The 23,385-nt window shown below is 40.0% G+C and overlaps 1 protein-coding gene across 2 annotated transcripts in view; it reads right to left on the bottom strand.

Annotated features, from left to right (window-relative positions):
* Positions 1-629: 629 nt before the first annotated feature.
* The window catches only part of CRB1 (crumbs cell polarity complex component 1), an 80,501-nt gene continuing 57,745 nt past the window's right edge, over positions 630-23,385 (bottom strand). The window contains exon 9 of one of the 2 annotated variants that reach the window (XM_075833376.1): positions 630-5,775. In XM_075833376.1, the coding sequence (XP_075689491.1) occupies positions 5,560-5,775 (216 nt within the window). In that variant the 3' untranslated portion in view covers positions 630-5,559. The remainder of the gene's footprint in view (positions 5,776-23,385) is intronic. The other variant, XM_075833377.1, reaches the window with a different exon arrangement.

Raw genomic sequence — 23,385 nt, 5'->3', positions numbered from 1 at the left:
TGAAGTCAAACTTTAACACATGATATTGAAACACTAGAAATGTAGTTTGTCCCAGGTTAGGGTTGATATCCCATTAGAAGTAGACAGGGTAGGTCGTGAATTATGCAGACAATGAAGCTGTACTGCTCTGAAGACCGGACAAAACGTTAAAATCTCTGCGAAGTATCAGTATTATTTTAAGCAATTGAAGGCCAACACTACGTAAACAACTCAAAGTTTAAAAAGGACCTGTCACCTCCCCTGACATGTTTGTTTTATTAAATACTTGTATTACCCATGAAATAACAATTCTGGAGCATATTTTCTTAGAACTTTGCATTGTGCCTTCCTACTGTTATTCCTCCTAGAAATTAATAAATAAATTGACAACTGGGTTTTACCATTCCCCTTGTCAAAAGGAGTGTCCCTACACCGTCTCATTCCGTAAGGAAATAAGAAAAGCTTTGACAAACTCTCTTGTTTCACGGTGAAATGAAATAAAAGCTTTATTGACAAAAAAAAGTTACAATAGTAAGTTAAGAGAGAGAGAAGTAAAAAATAAGAAAGATATGGCCACTGAGATCTTCTAAAGAGTTAGACAGAAGATCCCTGTGGCCATGTCTTTCTTATTTCTTAATTCTCACTCTCTTAACTTATTATTGTAACTTTTCTTTCTAATCTATCCTTTAATTTCACCATCAGAAAAGAGACTTTGCTTAAGACTTCCTTATCAGCTGGTGGAGAATGCGGGCATTAGAGTGGCAGGGCTCAGGACATTGCAGCTAAGGAATACCAAGTTGGGGGGTGCAAGGAGGTCAAGTTCATACTTGGTTAGTCTGGCTGCAGGCAGGTGCTTTTTGGTGGCATTCAACAACACTGTATGTACAGAATGAGGCATCAAGATCATCAGCTGATTTCCCAGGAAAATATCTACTTTTTCGACCATCATCGCAATGGCTGCCACCGCCTGGAGGCAAGGAAGAAAAGCCAGTGCTAATTGTGAGCTGTAATAGCCCAGGAGCCTCTGTCTGTCCCCATGTCTATGAGTTAATACACCTGATGCATGCCCATTCTATTCATGACATTATGATGAGAAAGGCTTTGTATAATTGGGGAGGGCTAGAGAGTTGATAGCTTGTTTCAAAAGCCCTACTGCTTCCACTCCATCCTCTGTCCACTTCCAAAGTTGTGGTTTGGAGGCTTTTGTCATCTTATACAGGAGGCAGTCATAGATGACATATTAGGAATCCCCTGACTGCAATATCCGATCAACCCCAAAAATCCCCATAAGGCTTTCAGATTCTTGGGTAAATGAGCCTTCAAAATAGAAATTCTTTCAGAGGTTAAGTGTTTTGAACCCTCAGAGATACAGTGTCCTAGGAAAACAACTTTATCTCGACAATACTGTAACTTGGAAGGTGAGACCTTGCTCCCAGCTTCATAAAGAAACTGCAGCAAGTCTCTGGTGGATTCTTTACGGAATCCTTCTGTGTCACAGGCTAGCAATAGGTCATCATTGTATTGCAAAAGGACACATTCAACTGGTGCCTACAACTTCTGCAAAACATGTAAGAGTGCCTGTGAGAACTCTGTGGGACTACTTGTTAACCCATGTGGTAATCTGGTCCAGCTAAGCTGTCTGCCTTGAAAAGTGAAGGCAAAAGAGGAGGTAACAACTCGGGTCCAGATGGACTGAGAAGAAAGCATTAGCTAGATTGATTACCATAAAAACCTTTGTACTTTCTGGTATTCTAGAAAGTAATGTATGGGGATTGGGCATCACTGCACCTTGGCACTGAATCACTTTATTCATTGCCCTCAGATCCTGCACAAACTAGTAAACATTTTTACCGGGTTTCTCTACTGGCAAGATGGGCGTATTTGCCTCTGATTTACAGTAAATGAGTATTCCCCTACTCAAAAATGGCTGTAATCCCTCCTCTTGTTGTCTGGAAAGTGGATATTTGGGTACTTTGGGTGGTTCTAATCCAGGTTTTAGAGTGACATACACTAGCGGACTGTCTTTTAGTATCCCCACTGTCTGTAGCCCAAAGTCCGATCAGTAAGTGAGATCCTGTGAAATAAAATCTGGGGTGCTCACTGTCATGACAAATAGGGAGGTAGCTGACTGGGTGAAATCCTCAAATTCCTCTGCAGTCTCATGGGGAATTAGCCGCATCCCCCCCCCCTCCCCTTGCGTGTAGACATTGTGATCATTTAATTTGCAGAGGAGATCTCTACCCAGCAGATTGCATGGCACTGTATCACTAAGAAACGCTGCCTGTATGCTCAAAGGGCCGATTTGTACTGACAATGTTCCTGTTTCTGCAAGTAAAGTTACCTGGCCATACAAACCAATCCCGCACACATGTGCATCTGTTAAGGGAAGTCTGGAAGCCAAGACACTTTGCAATACAGTTCGTGCTGCCCCGAACCAACCAAACAAGGAAAAGGTAACTTATTCACAAAAATTTGGAAGATCAATTCCACTCCTCCCAATTCAGAGAGGGGAAATATTGAAACAGGGGGTACATCAAGTCATTTAGTCTCAGTGCTGTTACCTGCAGTCTCCTGATTCCCTCCCTCTTTCTGCATAGGCTTTTTAATTTGGAGCTCTGCAGTTACGGGAAATGTGGCCACGGATTTCTTCCCTCTGTCCTAACTTTTTCTAGAACTTATAATTGTAAACTCACTTCTCAATTAACATTCCATTTACTTTCACCGTGAGACAAGAGACTTTGTTCAGATTTCCTTATCTGTCAGCACTGATTGGACAGTGTCAGTCTGTGTAGGGTTCCCCCCCCCCCCCCAACTGGTAACACCCAGCTGTCAATTTATTCATAAATTCTAGAAGGAATAACAGAGGAATGACAAGATATAGAGATCTAAGAAAAGATGATCCAGAAGTCTTATTTAATTGGGAACACAATTACTAAAATAGACATGACATGAGAGGTGACAGGTCTCCTTTAACTTGAATCATAGATAGGGTTTTATCTACATTTAGTTATGGTGTGTGTTTAGCAATAGTTATTGATTCAATGGCTTTTGTTATTTGGAATAGGTTCATTATGGAGTTAGAGAAACAGACATACTTATGCCTTTTGCCAAGCATCTGCTGGATTCTGTGGTGGGCGTAATTTAGTGGCCTTAGTTGCACTGCTATCTCTTGCCATCAAATTGAGAATACAGTACTGTATTGAATTTAGTAACAGTAGTGGATTTTGGGGGTGTAAATAGTACAATAAGGAGCAGGGTTAATGCTGGGCTTTTGCCACTCGGTGTACTTGAGGCTTCTGAATGGCATGTAGTCGTTATTGTGGCTCTCACATGGAAATTTTTCAGCCACCTTCTGTAATATGTATTTAGAATAAGTCCTTAAATAACAATTCCAGTCAGATATGAAATTTCTCCTACCTGTTCAGGGCCATTTTAATTTACAGTAAAGCAGTACAGATTGGTGCCGTTAAAGTGGTTGTCCACTACTGAATAACTAATGGCCTATCCACCGGATAGGTCAACCGTATATCATTGATGTGGGTCCGACACCCGGACCCCGCACCATTAAGCCACTCCAGCTATCTCCGGGCACCTGATGTTATGGCCCATTATGCTATGTACGGAGCCGGAAGCAGTTGGCTATGTACATAGCATAGCGGCCATGCTGCCGAACTGAAGCGCTGCTCCTATTCACTTGAATAGGAGCAGAGTTGCAGTATGGCAGCTCGCTGCTATTCTGTGGCCGGAGCCAACTGCTTCCAGGATTGTACATCCGATGCTCCGAGGCAGCCGGAGCGGCTTTCGGGTATTGGACCCCCACAGATCATGTTTTGATGACCTATCCGGTGTATAGGTCATCAGTTGTCCAGTAGTGGACAACCCCTTTAAGTTCGTCAACTTACTTTGTCAATCCAATGGGGAGCGTTGGTTTGAGCCAGATATGTGCTCGGATCGGTTGTCACTTATATTGCCCAACTTCTGGCAGGTCAAAAACTATTTTTATATCCTACAAATGCACTGGTCATCAAAGAATGTTACATCTACTGATCTATACTATTTTATATACTTATTATTCATGCAGCAGAACACAGTAGAGCAGATGCAGTTTCCATAAAGAGAACAAATGCATGAAATGTGCATCAAAATCACATTGATACACACCGTTAATACACTATTCATACATTCAGCACTAATCTTTTAATTCACAAATTGAATCCTTCTAAGTCGTACTCAAGGTTCAACCCATTCTATGAATAGTATGGTGTCTTGGAAAAACTCCCACCTAAAGTTACCTGCAAATGGAAGAATACTTTAATACCCAAAAAATAAATGTAAATTGTTCTTATAGTTCCCCTGGTTGTTACAAAAGGAATCATGGGAAAAATGACATGACAATGCAAAGGTCTACATTCTACATACTGAAATTCCTTCAGTGTACCTGACCAAATGCAAACAACACTACTGTCCAGACATACCTAATATCATACAAGTGGATATCTGCATTAAATAGGTTGTCTAGTGGCCCAAAAATTTTTAAAAAAATCCCCAAAATACTTTTCAAAACCTTTTCTTGTTGTTATTGTTGTATATAATTTCCAGACAGTAAATATTATTTTCGAGTTACTTACCAAGCTATCGCCACACAAACAGTATTTTACTTCCGCTTGATGGGCGAGAATTAGTTTTTCACAGTGCGCTGAGAGAGCCGGGACTATGAAGGTGGCTCACGTGCTTGATGACGTGCCAACACAAAACAGGAGAAGGCACTAGACTTCTGTCACTTGGGGTTTTGTCAGCATGTCATCACCTTGGAGAAAACTACAGGACTTCTGGCACCAGGTGACCTGGTTTTTGATCCACAATTGAGAACAGAATTGTAAGTCCCCGGATAACCCCTTTAAAGGCACCAAAATCATAGTTTAAAAAGGGAGGCACCGAGCTCAGTTTTGCAACCGTTTAAACTGTAAGCCTCTACTTTACTATTAACCACGGCTTAACAGTGATGTCATCAATATCTACTTAAACGGGTTGCCTGGGATTAAGTAATGTTTTAGTATTGGCCATAAGTGACCATGTTAATACAAATGATTGAAATACAAATTTATTTGTATTATGAATTCCGCAGTCGTTATGTAAAATTCAGTGCCCCTTCGCTGGCGTGAACCACGTGAAAATAATGCAGCCACAGCTCAGTCCATACACTGCCTTGCCCTCTACCCATACATTGACCTCGTCATGTGGCTGGCTACATCCAGTAGGTCTGTTAAAAGAAGCAGTATGCCACATTATAATGAACAGGTGGTAGCGGTGGGGGTAACAATGCACGTTGCATTGGTTACATGTTGGCAAGGACAGCGGAGAGGACTGGATTTATCACAAAGGCAGCAGAATGTTTAATAAAAATAAATTAAAAACTAATTTTTGGTATTAACATGCCACAAATGGCCAAAACGAGAAAATAATTTAATCTTGGAAAATCCATTTTGATCACAGACCATGTTAGGACATTATGAAATGAATTGCAGGTGATTCCTGAGATGTATTGACGTTCTTGGAGCTGGAGAAGAAAGTGCTATATTATTAAATGAGTCTCTCAAGTGGCGGTGGCTGAACAATATTCCACATCTCTACCCGAGATCCTTCTTTTTCCTGCCTGCTTGGGCTGTAGGTTCCTTGACTTGACCTCATCCCAGCAATTGCAATGAAGATACAAAAACCTGCACACACAGCAAAAAACAATGCCAGGACGGCAGAGGCCACAGCGGTAAACACTCCGGGAGGCAGGAAATCAGACAGCTGAAAAGATCATATATAATATTATAAATCAATACATTTTATGATGTTCACAGCTAGAAAATAAAAAATGGAAATATTCCATATAATGCAAATAATGAACAAAAGAAATACTTATCACCACTACATAAATGTCACCGTCATCGAACACAGCTGGTAACGAGATGTGCCAGTGACCAGAGGGGATTGGCACTGCAGGAATGGCACAGAATCCATAAGGTGATTTATATTACAATGTTTTACAATAATGTTAACCCCTTAGTGACCAGCCTATTTTACGCCTTAAAGACCAAGCAATTTTTTTCGTTTTTCCATCGTCACATTCAAACTTTTTTTATTTTTCCATCAACATAGCTGTATAAGGACTTGTTTTTTTGAGGGACAAGTTCTATTTTGTAATAGGACCATTTTGGGGTATACGATTTATTAGTCAACTTTTATTAAATTTTTAGGGGGTTAATGGAAAAAAAAAAAATTTCACCATTCTTTTTCGCATTTTAAATTGACGCCATTTACCGTGTGGTATAAATAGCAAAATAACTTTATTCAGTGGGTCGTTACGATTGCGGCAATACCACATTTATATATACACTTTTTTTTTTACAAAACTATTTGTTTTTGTGTCGCCACATTCTAAGAGCCATAACTTTTTTTTATTCTTCTGCTGAAATAGCTGTATAAGGGCTTATTTTTTGCAGGGTGACTTGTAGTTTTTATTGGTACCATTTTGGAGTACATACGACTTATTTTTCTAAACATTTTTGAAGGCAGGATGAACAGTTGGGGTCATTACGGATGCGGTGATACCAAAAATGTGTAACCTTTTTTGGCTTTTCATAATAAAGCATTTTGTAAGGGGAAAAAGTGAGTTTTTAAATTACTATGCGATCAATTGATCGCTTTTATAATACACTGCAATACTTCTGTATTGCAGTGTATTTTTGCCTGTCAGTGTAAAACTGACAGACATTTGTTAGGCGATGCCTCTGGCATTCACTAAAGGCTGACCTGGGGGCCTTTGTTAGGCCCCCGGTTGCCTTAAACACCATCGGCACACCGGCGATCGCAGAAGATGCATCCCGCTTAGATTCATCGGTCGCTATTGACAGCCGCATCTAAGGGATTAAACAGGTGGTAATTAGATCCTGCCCGCTAGAGTAGGTGCCCGGCTATCTTTAGACAGCCCAACACCCGCTCCAGCCGGCACCGGACACCCGTGCTGGGCTTATGTCACAGCGCCGCCTTTACGCAGCACTGGGGCATAAGTACCCTTAACGACTGCCGTGAAAACACGTATGGACGGTTGATCAGGTGTTAATTTATAAATCCCAGAAAATCCCTTCAACCGTTCCTGGACTTGGTATATTCTGTAGTTACATAGTTACTTAGATGGAAAGACACATGTCCACCAAGTCCAATTTGTTTTCTATTTTTCTGCAGTTGTTATTTTACTTTCTACCACTGGAGGTCAGCAATGGATACATATATCTATTTTTTACACTAATGGGTGAAAATGATACTATGTTTGAAACAGTGGATCCAGTTTACTTAGGGTGTGTTCACATCAGCATTGTGTTTCAGTTGAGGGGTTCTGTCTGAGCTTTCCGTCGGTGGAACCCCTCAACGGAAAGGCAAACGGAAACCATAGTTTCTATTTGCATCACGATTGATATCAATGGTGACGGATACTTTGCTAATGTTTTCCGTTTGTCACTGTTCCGTAAGAGTTAAGTTTTTTTGACAGAATCAATAGCGCAGTCGACTGCGCTATTGATTCCGTCAAAAAAACGGAACTCTTTCACAACGGTGACAAACGCAAACCATTAGCAAAGTATCCGTGACCATTAAGATCATGGCTCTGGTTTAGTGATATACTTGCTAATATACTATATATGACCAAAATTATGAGGACATTCCTCCTAATTATTGAGTTCAGGTGTTTCAGCAACACCCATTGAAACAGGTGCATAAAATAAACACAGCCATGCAACCGCCATAGACAAAATTGGTAGTAGTCATACCTACCAACCGTCCCGGATTCATCGGGACAGTCCTGGATTCCGGGCGGTGTTCCGCTGCCTCGGGTGGCCAGGGGTATGTCAAATGTAGACGCAGATACAGTTGAACCCGATGCTGAAGCAAGGAACCGTCAGCTCCCTGCTTCAGCATTAGTTCAGAGCGGAGGAGCAGAGAGAGCTCCTCCACTCGTGGAGGACTGCCTATGCACCGCACTACTTTAAGCGCTGTGCCCGGGGAAGCCCTTAACATCACTGTCCATATATAGACAGTGACGTCAGTGGCTACTCCTGGATTGGAATCCCCATTTTCGACGCTCTGGCTGGGGATTCCACTCCTAGAGGGAACCCCTGAGGTCACTGTCCATATATGCACAGTGACATCAAGGGCTCCTCCTGGACCAGAATCTCCGGCCAGAGAATCCCCGGCCTATGCTCTTGCTGGGGATTACGCTCAGAGAGGGAGTCCCAATGGCGCTATCTACAGGGGGCGGTAGCGCTATCTACAGGGGGGGTGGCACTATCTACATAGACACTGTGGCACTATATAGGGGCACTATCTACAAGGGAAACTGGCGCTATCTACACGGGCACTGTGGCACTAACTATAAGGGCACTGGCACTTTATATGTGGGCACTGGCACTAGGAGCAGCTAAGGGGGCATTATGCTGTATGGGGGAAGCTATGAGTGCATTATACTGTATGGTGGCAGCTACGCGTACCGCATCGGTTGTTCCTCTTTGTGATACTTGAAAGTTGGGAGGTATAGCTTAGTGACTTTAAATGTGTCACAGGATGTTAATTTTGCCACAGTTCATGAAATTTCTGATCTGCTAGATCTGTAAGTGATATAATTGTAAAGTGAAAACAACCACGTAGTCATGAAGGGGTTGACCACACAAACTCACAGAGCAGAGTTGTCAAGTGCAGGTGGTACATAAAAATCATATATCCTCTGTTACATCACTCACTAAAAGAAATACAAACTGCCTCTCAAAGTGATATCAACGCAAGAACCTTGGGTTTCCATGGTCCATAACCAGCTGCAAACAAGCCTAAGGCTACCATGGGCAATGCCAGGAGTCGGATGGAGTGGTGTAAAGCACATCACCTCTGGACTCTTGAGCAGTGGAAACGTGTTCTCTGGAGTGATGAATCATGCTGCACTTTCTGCTAGTCTGACAGAGTCTGGGTTTAGCGAATTCCAGGGGAAAATCACATACCAGAATGTATAGCGCCTACTGTAAAATTTGGTGGCTTTAGGCTGTATTTCAGGTTTTGGCCTGTATTTCAGTGAAGGGTACTATTAATGCCACAGCACACAAATACATTTTAGACAATTGTATGTTTCCAGGTTTGTGGCAACAGTTTTGGGAAGGTCCTTCCCTATTCCAGCATGACTGTCCCCAGTACACAAAATAAGGTCCATAAAGACATGGTTTGTTGAGTCTGGTGTGGAGGAACTTCAAGTGGGCCGCACAGAGCCCTGACCTCAACCACATTAAACTTTTAGATGAAATTGAACGCCAACTGTGAGACAGACCTTCTTGTCCAACGTAAGTGCCTGACCTCTCAAATGCTCTTTTGTGTGAATAAACACAAATTTCCACAGATACACTCTAAAATATTGCCTTCCCAGAAGAGTGGAGGCTGTTAAATCAGCAAAAGAGGGCCCAACTCCATATTAACGCCCATGATTTTGGAATAGGATGTATAACAAGCTCATGTAGGTGTGATGGTCAGGTGTCCACATACTTTTAACCACATAGTGTATTAGGGAACTGTGTACTATGTGATTCTCCCTGTGCCAGAATACTTCTGCTGTACAAAGAATGGAGCTCCCAACAGGATATAGACTTCATTGATTGCAAACCCTGCTAAATCTGCATTTATGAGTCTGGTGGGGGGGGGTCGCACCTAGGTGCTGGTGCCTAAGAGGGCCCAAAACTCTCTATAGTACATAAGAAGACACCAATTACATAAATGGCACATGGTAGGTAAGGAGCCCTAATACTTTGGCCCAGGAACTCCAAGTTATGCCTCTGCATCAGTTCTATGGATGGAAATCCTTTCCTACAAAACTATATATCCAGGCTTGAGAGCCACAAGCAGTTTGTGTGTCGATTTACTTGCGACCACCAAACCTCATCAAAAACAATTGTCCAGGATTCAGCAACATATTCTTAAATTCCTTGCATGGTCCTAGAAGTGTCTGTGAATCTTTCTGCCCAACTTGTCGTCTTCAGTGTTAATCCTTGAAGACATTCGAATAGGAATAGATAAGTACATTTAAATGTCTGCTGCCTGTTTGCTCACCAGTAAGGCTTGACATAAAGCTCCAACGTATATGCAATATTCAGTCGCATATTTTCCGTGCAGTCTGGGCCAGACTGACCATCTGGCAATTCTAGCAAATAACATATGGGCCTCTGTCGGCAGTGGGCCACTCAGTCAGTCACCCAGCCCCCACAATCTCCTCTCTTCCTCCTCCCAGGCAGGCTACTGTAGCTCCTCCTCCAGCAGACTCATGTAGCCCCTCCCCCTCCTGGCAGGCTCCTTTAACTCCTCTACCTTCCCGCTGACCTCTCTCTGCATGAAGTGTGAGCACACATAAGGAGTGTGCTGTGCCTGCAGAGTAGAGAAGGGAAAAGATGACCACTATACATCAGCCTGAATTCCATCCCTAGCACTGCCAAGCTGCTGAGCAATCCTGAATTCAGCCCTCCTGTACAGCCTGCCGATGAGCCCTGCTATTCAACTCCAATGTGTATTTATTTTTTGCCAGGTTATGCTTTGACTTGTAATGCCTCAGTTCTCCACTGGGTATTTATTCATTACTAGGTTATTGTAAAGGATCTGCCAGGCACAGCTTCGGGGTTAACGCCCATAGATAATCAGTCTGCACCTGCTTCTATGTCTGTGAGACTGACTCCATCTTCCACCACTCAGGGTGGCAGGCTTAGGAGTGGGAGAACCTATCACAGCCTGGCCAGACGGAGCTAGCTCCCGCCCTCTGTCTATTTATACCTGCCTTTCCTGTTCCTCCTTTGCTTGTGATTCTTCTCGTTTGGTTTCCTGGCCCTGCTGCAGCTTCTTGTACCATTGTCCTTGCTTCATATTGACCCCGGCTTGCTGACTACTCTCCTGCTCTGCGTTTGGTACCTCGTACATTCCTGGTTTGACTCGGCTTGTTTACTACTCTTCTGCTCTGCGTTTGGCACCTCGTACTCTCCTGGTTTGACTCGGCTTGTTCACTTCTCTTGTTGCTCACGGTTTTGCCGTGGGCAACTGCCCCTTTCTCCCCCTAGCTCTGTGTACCCTTGTCTATTTGTCCGTCGTGCACTTATTGAGCGTAGGGACCGTCGCCCAGTTGTACCCCGTCACCTAGGGCGGGTCTTTGCAAGTAAGTAGGGACTGAGTGGTGGGTAGATTAGGGCTCACTTGTCTGTCTCCCCACCCCCGTCATTACAGTTATGCTGTAACTTGTAGTACCTCTGTGCTCCACTGGGTATTTATTCATTACTAGGTTATGCTAGGACTTGTAGTACCTCGGTGCTCCACTGCATATTTATTCATTACTATGTTATACTGGGACTTCTAGTCAGGGGTAGGATATGAAAAGGATCCATCTGGTTTTGCGAACAGTGGGCCACAGTGCATATAATTTTTTATTTCAGGTGGCACAGAGTATGGTATTGTTTATATTAGTGGACACTGTGTATTATATTATTTATTTCAGAAGCTGTAGTGTGTTCTATTATGTATTTTAGGGGTGCCATGTATAGTATTTATTATTTCAGGGGGGTCCGTGTATAGTATTATTTATTGCAAATGCACAGTATATAGATTATTTGTTTCAGGGGCACAGTGTATTGTATTATTTATTTCAGGGGCACAGTGTTTACTATTATTTTATAGGGCATAGTATTATTTATTTTAGGGGGAACAGTGTATTGTATTTTTTATTTCAAATGGGGCACAGTATATATAATTATTTATTTAAAAAGGCACAGTGTATACTATTATTTATTTCTGGGGCACAGTGTATATTAATATTTATTTCACAAGGCACAGTGTATAGAATTGTTTAATTAAGGGGGCACAGTGTATTGTATTATTTATTTCATGGGGCACAGTGTTTTGTATTATGTATTTCAGGGGGTACCATGTATATTATTATTGATTTTAGGGGGCACAGTGTATAGAACTATTTATCTCAGGGGGCATTATACATAAAAAATGTTGGGGCACCATGTGTATATACAATATATGTATTATTTATTTCAGGTGGTGTCTTGTATAATTTATTCACACTGTGTTGGATTACTTATTTCAGGGGGAACTGCATATAGTATTATTTATTTCAGGGGGCACAGCTTATAGATTAGTTATTTCAGGGGCAAATTGTATTGTATTATTTATATAAGGGGGCATAGTGTATAGAATATTTATTTCAGAGGGCACAGTGTATGCTATTATTTATTTCAGGGGCGCAGTGCATAGTATTATTTACTTCTAATAACGTGTGGTCTGATTGTTATCGAAGTCACAATGACAAATCTGTTATTCTCAAGAAAGATTGGTTAGTGTGAACCATGACTCTATATAGTAATTTCAGGGGGCATAGTGTATAGTCTTATTTATTTATTTATTTCAAAAGGCACAGTGTATACTATTATTTATTTCATAGGGAGGGTATAGTATTATTTATTTCAGGGGGCACAGTGTATAGTATTATTTACTTCAGGGGCACGGCGTATACTATTATAAATATTAGGGGATACAGTGTATTGTATTATTTATTTTAGAGGGTACAGTGTATAGAATTGTCTATTTCAGTGGGCACATGGTATAGAATAGTTGATTTTTAGAAGGCACAGTGTATTGTATTACTCAGTTCAGAGGGCAAAGTGTATGGTATTGTTTATTTAAGGGGGCACCGGGTATTGCATTATTTATTTCAGGGGTCACACTCTATTGTACAACTTATTTCAGGGGGCACAGTGTATAGCATTATTTATTTCAGTGTGCACAGTGTATTGTACGATATCCAATTTGTACATACCCATACCCAATTTGTGGTATTAATCGTCTGAAGAGGGCTCTGCATGCCAGGCATCCCAGTAATATTGATGAACTGGAACACATTTGCAGGCAGGGATGGCCCAAAATGCCTCCTCAACGTCGTGCAGATCTTATTAGCAGCTGCAGGAAACTTTTGGTGGAGGTGATTGCTGCTAAAGGGGGGATCTAGAGGTTATTCAATTCAAGGGTTCACCTTTTTCTCCCTGTACTGTGGATGATTACTTAATGTGTTTAATAAAATACATGAATAGTACACGTTTGCGTGTTATTAATTCAGTTAGATTTCTTTGCTCATTCCAATCTATCACTTCTGAGTTCATAACTTGGATGTGATAGATTACAGGTGGATCACGCAGGACCCGCTGTCACTGAACCCGTCAGGTCCGCAGGACTGACAGATTCAGTGAATAGCGCTAGATACAATCTGTATAGAGAATATAGAGCTGCTGTGTCTAAAAAAGTAAAACTAATTTTTAATAAAAAGTATTTGTAAAGTTGCACTACCAAATACACCTTTTTATTAAAAAAACACAATTGCCTTTAAAAGGTGTACATAGCCTTTAAAGCAGGTTAAGCATGGGCTACACAATGCATTTGATATTGGTGCATATTGATATTACATCCCAGCAGTACCATAGCTCTAACCATGTGCTGCATCCATCAGTTAATGGGTGTGGTGCAATGTGGCCAGTTTGCGTTAACACAGACAATTTCAGTTACAACAAACTTATGATATCACGATGGTACAACCTTAATAAAGTGGGTTGTCCCAAAATGAATAATATGGCCCTTATTAATGACAAGTACCTCATAGTGTTCTCTTTTATCTCTTTAGTATCCATTGTTGTAAAATAACTTTTCATTTTAAATATTTGCTCTTAATTCACGGTTCTCAAATTTTATTTATGATAGCATAAAATATGTCACAGGATGAAGCTATTTGACAAAGTTTGTAATAGATGTATTAGATGTAAAGGATGTAGCAGATGTAAAGGATGTAATAGATGTAAAGGATGTAATAGATGCATTAGATGTAAACAATGTAGTAAATGTAGATACAGTGAAGGAAATAAGTATTTGATCCCTTGCTGATTTTGTAAGTTTGCCCACTGTCAAAGACATGAACAGTCTAGAATTTTTAGGCTAGTTTAATTTTACCAGTGAGAGATAGATTATATATATAAAAAATAAAAAAAAACAGAAAACCACATTGTCAAAATTATATATATTTATTTGCATTGTGCACAGAGAAATAAGTATTTGATCCCTTTGGCAAACAGGACTTAATACTTGGTGGCAAAACCCTTGTTGGCAAGCACAGTAGTCAGACGTTTTTGATAATGAGGTTTGCACACATGTTAGATGGAATTTTGGCCCACTCCTCTTTGCAGATCATCTGTAAATCATTAAGATTTCGAGGCTGTCGCTTGGCAACTCAGATCTTCAGCTCCCTCTATAAGTTTTCGATGGGATTAAGGTCTGGAGACTGGCTAGGCCACTCCATGACCTTAATGTGCTTCTTTTTGAGCCACTCCTTTGTTGCCTTGGGTGTATGTTTTGGGTCATTGTCGTGCTGGAAGACCCAGCCACGAGCTATTTTTAATGTCCTGGTGGAGGGAAGGAGGTTGTCACTCAGGATTTGACGGTACATGGCTCCATCCATTCTCCCATTGATGCGGTGAAGTAGTCCTGTGCCCTTAGCAGAGAAACACCCCCAAAACATAATGTTTCAACCTCCATGCTTGACAGTGGGGACGGTGTTCTTTGGGTCATAGGCAGCATTTCTCTTCCTCCAAACACGGCGAGTTGAGTTAATGCCAAAGAGCTCAATTTTAGTCTCATCTGACCACAGCACCTTCTCCCAATCACTCTCAGAATCATCCAGATGTTCATTTGCAAACTTCAGACGGGCCTGTACATGTGCCTTCTTGAGCAAGGGGACCTTGCGGGCACTGCAGGATTTTAATCCATTACGGCGTAATGTGTTACCAATGGTTTTCTTGGTGACTGTGGTCCCAGCTGCCTTGAGATCATTAACAAGTTCCCCCCGTGTAGTTTTCGGCTGAGCTCTCACCTTCCTCAGGATCAAGGATACCCCACGAGGTGAGATTTTGCATGGAGCCCCAGATCGATGTCGATTGGCAGTCATTTTGTATGTCATTTTCTTACTATTGCACCAACAGTTGTCTCCTTCTCACCCAGCGTCTTACTTACGGTTTTGTAGCCCATTCCAGCCTTGTGCAGGTCTATGATCTTGTCCCTGACATCCTTAGAAAGCTCTTTGGTCTTGCCCATATTGTAGAGGTTAGAGTCAGACTGATTAATTGAGTCTATGGACAGGAGTCTTTTATACAGGTGACCATTTAAGACAGCTGTCTTTAATGCAGGCACCAAGTTGATTTGGAGCGTGTAACTGGTCTGGAGGAGGCTGAACTCTTAATGGTTGGCAGGGGATCAAATACTTATTTCTCTGTGCACAATGCAAATATATATATATAATTTTGACAATGTGATTTTCTGTTTTGTTTTTTTTTTTATATAATCTATCTCTCACTGGTAAAATTAACCTAGTATAAAAATTCTAGACTGTTCATGTCTTTGACAGTGGGCAAACTTACAAAATCAGCAAGGGATCAAATACTTATTTCCTTCACTGTATATGTAGTAGATGTAAAGGATGTAATAATATATGTTTTAGATGTCAAGGATGTAGATAGATGTAAAGGTTGTTGTAGGTGTAAATAGATGTAGTAGATGTAAAGGATGTAGTCGATGTAGTAGATGTAAAGCATGTAGGTAGATGTAGTAGATGTAGACTATGTATAAGATGTCTGATGTAGTAGATGTAAAGAATGTAATATATGTATTAGATGTAAAGGATGTAGTAGATGCAGATAGATATAGTAGATATAAAGGATGTAGATGTAGATAGATGTAAAGGATGTAGATAGATGTATTAGATGTAAAAGATGTAGTAGATGTAGCTGGATGTAGTAGATGTAGATGGATGTAGTAGAAGTAGATGGATGTAGTAGAAGTAGATGGATGTAGTAGAAGTAGATGGATGTAGTAGAAGTAGATGGATGTAGTAGAAGTAGATGGATGTAGTAGAAGTAGATGGATGTAGTAGAAGTAGATGGATGTAGTAGATGTAAAGGATGTAGTAGATGTAAAGGATGTAGTAGATGTAAAGGATGTAGTAGATGTAAAGGATGTAGTAGATGTAAAGGATGTAGTAGAAGTAGATGGATGTAGTAGATGTAAAGGATGTAGTAGATGTAAAGGATGTAGTAGATGTAAAGGATGTAGTAGAAGTAGATGGATGTAGTAGATGTAAAGGATGTAGTAGATGTAAAGGATGTAGTAGATGTAAAGGATGTAGTAGAAGTAGATGGATGTAGTAGATGTAAAGGATGTAGTAGATGTAAAGGATGTAGTAGATGTAAAGGATGTAGTAGATGTAGATAGATGTAAACAATGTAATAGATGTAGATAGATGTAGTAGATGTAAAAGATGTAAGTACGTTAAAAAAGGGTAGACTTTAGAACTTAATTTTTCTCTCCTGATCACAAGTAGCGACCCGACTGGATCAACATTCAAACAAGAATTCTACACATTGACATAGGCGCTGATATTTTTTTGTTCTAGGAAATTATCTAGGCTTTTTTTTATAGCCATCTACTGTTCCTGCTGTGACAGCTCCTGCGGTCGGCTATTCCACAGATTCACAGCTCTTATTGTAAAGAAGGCTTAGATAGATGTACTACATGGAACAGGTTTTCAGCATATTTTTGGTACAGGACATTTATATACTTATACAAGTTATTCATGTTCCACTTAACACAGGGACCAGGCCACAATTTGTTTTCTCATATATGAAATCGGAGGCACACACACTTACAATATGGGCACATTGCAGGCTATGGGCACTGTATTACGGATTTGTGCAATAAAACCGCGTGCACTAGGCCTTACCCAAAGACTTGAAGGATATTATATTAAAATGCAGGCACACACACACACATATATATACATATATACATACATACATATATATATATATATATATATATATATATATATATATATATATATATACAGTGAAGGAAATGAGTATTTGATCCCTTGCTGATTTTGTAAGTTTGCCCACTGTCAAAGACATGAACAGTCTAGAATTTTTAGGCTAGTTTAATTTTACCAGTGAGAGAGAGATTATATAAAAAAAAAAAAAGAAAATCACATTTTAAAAATTATATATATTTATTTGCATTGTGCACAGAGAAATAAGTATTTGATCCCTTTGGCAAACAAGACTTAATACTTGGTTGCAAAACCCTTGTTGGCAAGCACAGCAGTGAGACGTTTTTTTGTAGTTGATGATGAGGTTTGCACACATGTTAGATGGAATTTTGGCCCACTCCTCTTTGCAGATCATCTGTAAATCATTAAGATGTCGAGGCTGTCGCTTGGCAACTCGGACCTTCAGCTCCCTCCATAAGTTTTCGATGGGATTAAGGTCTGGAGACTGGCTAGGCCACTCCATGACCTTAATGTGCTTCTTTTTGAGCCACTCCTTTGTTGCCTTGGCTGTATGTTTCGGGTCATTGTCGTGCTGGAAGACCCAGCCACGAGACATTTTTAATGTCCTGGTGTAGGGAAGGAGGTTGTCACTCAGGATTTGACGGTACATGGCTCCATCCATTCTCCCATTGATGCGGTGAAGTAGTCCTGTGCCCTTAGCAGAGAAACACCTCCAAAACATAATGTTTCCACCTCCATGCTTGACAGTGGGGACGGTGTTCTTTGGGTCATAGGCAGCATTTCTCTTCCTCCAAACACGGCGAGTTGAGTTAATGCCAAAAAGCTAAATTTTAGTCTCATCTGACCACAGCACCTTCTCCCAATCACTCTCAGAATCATCCAGATGTTCATTTGCAAACTTCAGACGGGCCTGTACATGTGCCTTCTTGAGCAGGGGGACCTTGCGGGCACTGCAGGATTTTAATCCATTACGGCGTAATGTGTTAGCAATGGTTTTCTTGGTGACTGTGGTCCCAGCTGCCTTGAGATCATTAACAAGTTCCCCCGTGTAGTTTTCAGCTGAGCTCTCACCTTCCTCAGGATCAAGGATACCCCACGAGGTGAGATTTTGCATGGAGCCCCAGATCGATGTCGATTGACAGTCATTTTGTATGTCTTCCATTTTCTTACTATTGCACCAACAGTTGTCTCCTTCTCACCCAGCGTCTTACTTATGGTTTTGTAGCCCATTCCAGCCTTGTGCAGGTCTATGATCTTGTCCCTGACATCCTTAGAAAGCTCTTTGGTCTTGCCCATGTTGTAGAGGTTAGAGTCAGACTGATTACTTGAGTCTGTGGACAGGAGTCTTTTATACAGGTGACCATGTAAGACAGCTGTCTTTAATGCAGGCACCAAGTTGATTTGGAGCGTGTAACTGGTCTGGAGGAGGCTGAACTCTTAATGGTTGGTAGGGGATCAAATACTTATTTCTCTGTGCACAATGCAAATAAATATATATAATTTTGACAATGTGATTTTCTGTTGTTTTTTTTTTAATATAATCTATCTCTCACTGGTAAAATTAACCTAGCCTAAAAATTCTAGACTGTTCATGTCTTTGACAGTGGGCAAACTTACAAAATCAGCAAGGGATCAAATACTTATTTCCTTCACTGTATATGTAGTAGATGTAAAGGATGTAATATATGTTTTAGATGTCAAGGATGTAGATAGATGTAAAGGTTGTTGTAGGTGTAAATAGATGTAGTAGATGTAAAGGATGTAGTAGATGTAAAGGATGTAGTCGATGTAGTAGATGTAAAGGATGTAGGTAGATGTAGTAGATGTAGACTATGTATAAGATGTCTGATGTAGTAGATGTAAAGAATGTAGTAGATGCAGATAGATATAGTAGATATAAAGGATGTAGATGTAGATAGATGTATTAGATGTAAAAGATGTAGTAGATATAGATAGATGTAGTAGATGTAGCTGGATGTAGTAGATGTAGCTGGATGTAGTAGATGTAGCTGGATGTAGTAGATGTAGATGGATGTAGTAGAAGTAAATGGATGTAGTAGAAGTAGATGGATGTAGTAGAAGTAGATGGATGTAGTAGATGTAAAGGATGTAGTAGATGTAAAGGATGTAGTAGATGTAAAGGATGTAGTAGATGTAAAGGATGTAGTAGATGTAAAGGATGTAGTAGATGTAAAGGATGTAGTAGATGTAAAGGATGTAGTAGATGTAAAGGATGTAGTAGAAGTAGATGGATGTAGTAGATGTAAAGGATGTAGTAGAAGTAGATGGATGTAGTAGATGTAAAGGATGAAGTAGATGGATGTAGTAGATGTAAAGGATGTAGTAGATGTAAAGGATGTAGTAGATGTAAAGGATGTAGTAGAAGTAGATGGATGTAGTAGATGTAAAGGATGTAGTAGAAGTAGATGGATGTAGTAGATGTAAAGGATGAAGTAGATGGATGTAGTAGATGTAAAGGATGTAGTAGATGTAAAGGATGTAGTAGATGTAAAGGATGTAGTAGAAGTAGATGGATGTAGTAGATGTAAAGGATGTAGTAGAAGTAGATGGATGTAGTAGATGTAAAGGATGAAGTAGATGGATGTAGTAGATGTAAAGGATGTAGTAGATGTAAAGGATGTAGTAGAAGTAGATGGATGTAGTAGATGTAGCTGGATGTAGTAGATGTAGATGGATGTAGTAGATGTAAAGGATGTAGTAGAAGTAGATGGATGTAGTAGATGTAAAGGATGTAGTAGATGTAAAGGATGTAGTAGATGTAAAGGATGTAGTAGATGTAAAGGATGTAGTAGATGTAAAGGATGTAGTAGATGTAAAGGATGTAGTAGAAGTAGATGGATGTAGTAGATGTAAAGGATGTAGTAGATGTAAAGGATGTAGTAGATGTAAAGGATGTAGTAGAAGTAGATGGATGTAGTAGATGTAAAGGATGTAGTAGATGTAAAGGATGTAGTAGATGTAAAGGATGTAGTAGATGTAGATAGATGTAGATAGATGTAAACAATGTAGTAGATGTAGATAGATGTAGTAGGTGTAAAAGATGTAAGTACGTTAAAAAAGGGTAGACTTTAGAACTTAATTTTTCTCTCCTGATCACAAGTAGCGATCCGACTGGATCAACATTCAAACAAGAATTCTACACATTGACATAGGCGCTGATATTTTTTTGTTCTAGGAAATTATCCAGGCTTTTTTTATAGCCATCTGCTGTGACAGCTCCTGCGGTCGGCTATTCCACAGATTCACAGCTCTTATGGTAAAGAAGGCTTAGATAGATGTACTACATGGAACAGGTTTTCAGCATATTTTTGGTGCAGGACATTTTCTTCCACTTAACACAGGGACCAGGCCACAATTTGTTTTCTCATATATGAAATCGGAGCCACACACACTTACAATATGGGCACATTGCAGGCTATGGGCACTGTATTACGGATTTGTACAATAAAACCGCGTGCACTAGGCCTTACCCAAAGACTTGAAGGATATTATATCAAAATGCAGGCACACACACACACACACACACACACACACACACACATATATATGTATATATATATATATATATATATATATATATATATATATATATACACACGCAGGCAGAGATAAGCAGCACTCAATGTCAAAATCCAAAATGGTAGCGGGTGCATGCAGGTAATCCCGATCCAAGGATTGTAGATAATAATAGAAGAGATCCCACAGCACTCCAATGTAGCAAAAAGATGTGGTTTATTCAGTCAACACTTAACTGCAACGTTTCCGTCCTTCTATGGGACCATGCTTGAAAAAGGTCCCATAGTAGGACGGAAACGTTGAAGCTGTGTATTGACTGAGTAACCCACATCTTTTTGCTACATTGGAGTGCTGTGGGATTTCTTCTAATATTTATATATATATATATATATATATATATATATATATATATATATATATATATATATATATATATATATATATATATATATAATTTGACAAGGAATACAAAGAGGTTGTTTATGCACAGTATATATTTAGTCATTATATACTGTATATCAATACTTATTTATTTTTATTTATTTAGCCATATATTATGATTAAATATTAGAGTTTCAGCAAATAAAGACTATTCATAGTATAATGAAATGTTATAGAATTTTTTTTAATATACTTTCTGTTTTTAAGACCTCTGCTTTCAGTCAATCCATAGCAACCTTTATTGTTTACTACAATGGGGGGAAAAATCTGTCCTGGTCATGTGATAGACACACAGGTGTGTTACAGTACAGTTATCAGACGCACCATGCATGTGTTATGCTGGTGTCTCTCCCCTGTGTAGAATGTAACAGATTTACCAGGGTACATGCCCTGTTGATGAATCTGACTTAATCAAAAAAACACCAGAATAGACCTTTTCCAACATTTATGTGTTAGAGTAGGAAAGTGGAGGAACTTTTTACTAAATTAGTCATGCTCTGCACCACTCTGAAGCCTCGAACACTTTTCCCAGCTCATATGTTGGAAAAAGTGGAGCAGGTATTTCATAAATATGTCACTCAGTTAGAACATCATATTTTCAATGAATTTATACCAGACAACTGATATAAATACATTGCTAAATCTACCCCATACAGCTCTAAATTCCCTGCTTCCCTTCACAATGTACATGACAAAACACTGACTTCCTGCAGCCACCACTAGGGGGAGCTAAATGCATATAAATTTACACAGCTACTATTGAACTTACTGGAAGCTGGAAAAAATCTCTATGCACTGAGCTCCCCCTAGTGGTGGCTACAAGAAAATGCTTTGGATCTATGTTGGGAAGGAGAAGGAGACAGATTTGTATTCACTGGAAGGCCCCATGCACACGACCGTAAAAAACCTCAGTTTTTGCGGACCGCAATTGCGGTCCGCAAAACTTGACCCATTCACTTTCATTGAACACAGACACCTTTCCGTAGCGCTACGGATGGGTGTCCGTGCCGTAGAAATGTTCCTTTTGCATTTTGCGGGCCGTGCTCCCATACTTTCTATGGGAGCACGGCCCGAAAATGCGGGTGGCAGTCGGCGGCCAGCCTTGCTCGCAATCGCGGGCCGTGATTGCGGGTACGGTCGTGTGCATGGGGCCGAAGTAAACAATGAAGGGCACTGTAGACAGACATCTTACAATCTGTGAGAAACTGTTACAGAAAATATTTTGGGAAAATTGCTTCACTTTACATTATACAAAGAATAAGCTTTATTGACTAAAGCCATACTATATCAATAGAGAAAGAGTTGATGATCCATGCAGATCCGGATATATAATGGTGGTGATGATGATGTTAATTATAGTTGCAATGATTAAAAAAAGAAAGAACATTCAAACAAAGAAAATAAGTATAGATTTTAATATACAGAGAATACATAAGAGAAACATCACAATAACAATACAAACATATAGAACAAAAAGAGATGAAAACAATGAGATGAACACAGAATATTTATAGATAAAAACATACATGTATTATGAGATATTGTGAAGGTCTATTGATGTTCTTTCTACCTGTTAGGGGCTTTGATATTTGGCAGGTGACATGGTGACTCACTTGGTAGTTCACTGGTAATACAACCAGTGAGATATTTATACTACTAATATCTTATTTGAGAAAATTTAGTTGCCCTAAATACTGGTCTGGCACTGCATATAAAATTCTACAGTCTTTCATTAACTACTAGTGGCGAACCCTCAATGTACAGTAGAAGAGTTGCTATAGTTCCTGCTGCTGAGCTCCTCCACAATTGGTTCTGGGCGTAAATGATAGCACCAAAGTGGGCAGACAACCACTTTTTACTGTTTTAAATACCTAAATGGGTGTTTCCTAGGGTTTTGATACTTTTGGGCCACTGATCTCATACTGCTGGAACACAGAGAGAAATGTCCCGCATCAAATTAGTTGAGTATACGTTTTCTGGTGGACTAGTAACACCTGACTCCAGATGTAGGAGTAAAAAATGCGACTCCAGAAAAATTGCAAATTGTTCTAAAACCTGGAGTTAAACCAGGACATAATGGGGAGATGTATTAATACTGTCTTACAGTTAGAAAGGCTAAAACCAGACTAGGCAGGCAGAAACTGCACCAAATGTATCACAATGGCGCATGTATGATAAATTTAGCACAACTCACTAGACATGTTAGACACGTTTCTCTTCCTTATTCCACCTAATGGGTGGCACACTTTACGTTATTTACACCATTTACACCCCTTTTTATGGGCAATTTGCTTAGTAAATTACCCGTATTGTTTTTGTTCGCAAAAATAACATCCTGCTTGCCAACTAATTCCAAATGTTTTCTGTTCATATGGATGGTGGAATCTTTACAATAGTAAAATACACAAATCAAAAATTCTTTCTGAGCAAACTTTACAGAACAAATGAATTTATCACACCACATAGATCAATGGGAGCAGATCCATTGCTTG

The sequence above is a fragment of the Rhinoderma darwinii genome, chromosome 7, assembly GCF_050947455.1.
Source record: "Rhinoderma darwinii isolate aRhiDar2 chromosome 7, aRhiDar2.hap1, whole genome shotgun sequence".
NCBI lineage: Eukaryota > Metazoa > Chordata > Amphibia > Anura > Rhinodermatidae > Rhinoderma > Rhinoderma darwinii.
Note: the sequence above shows the minus strand (reverse complement) of the source record. Positions and strands in the feature narration are given on the sequence as shown.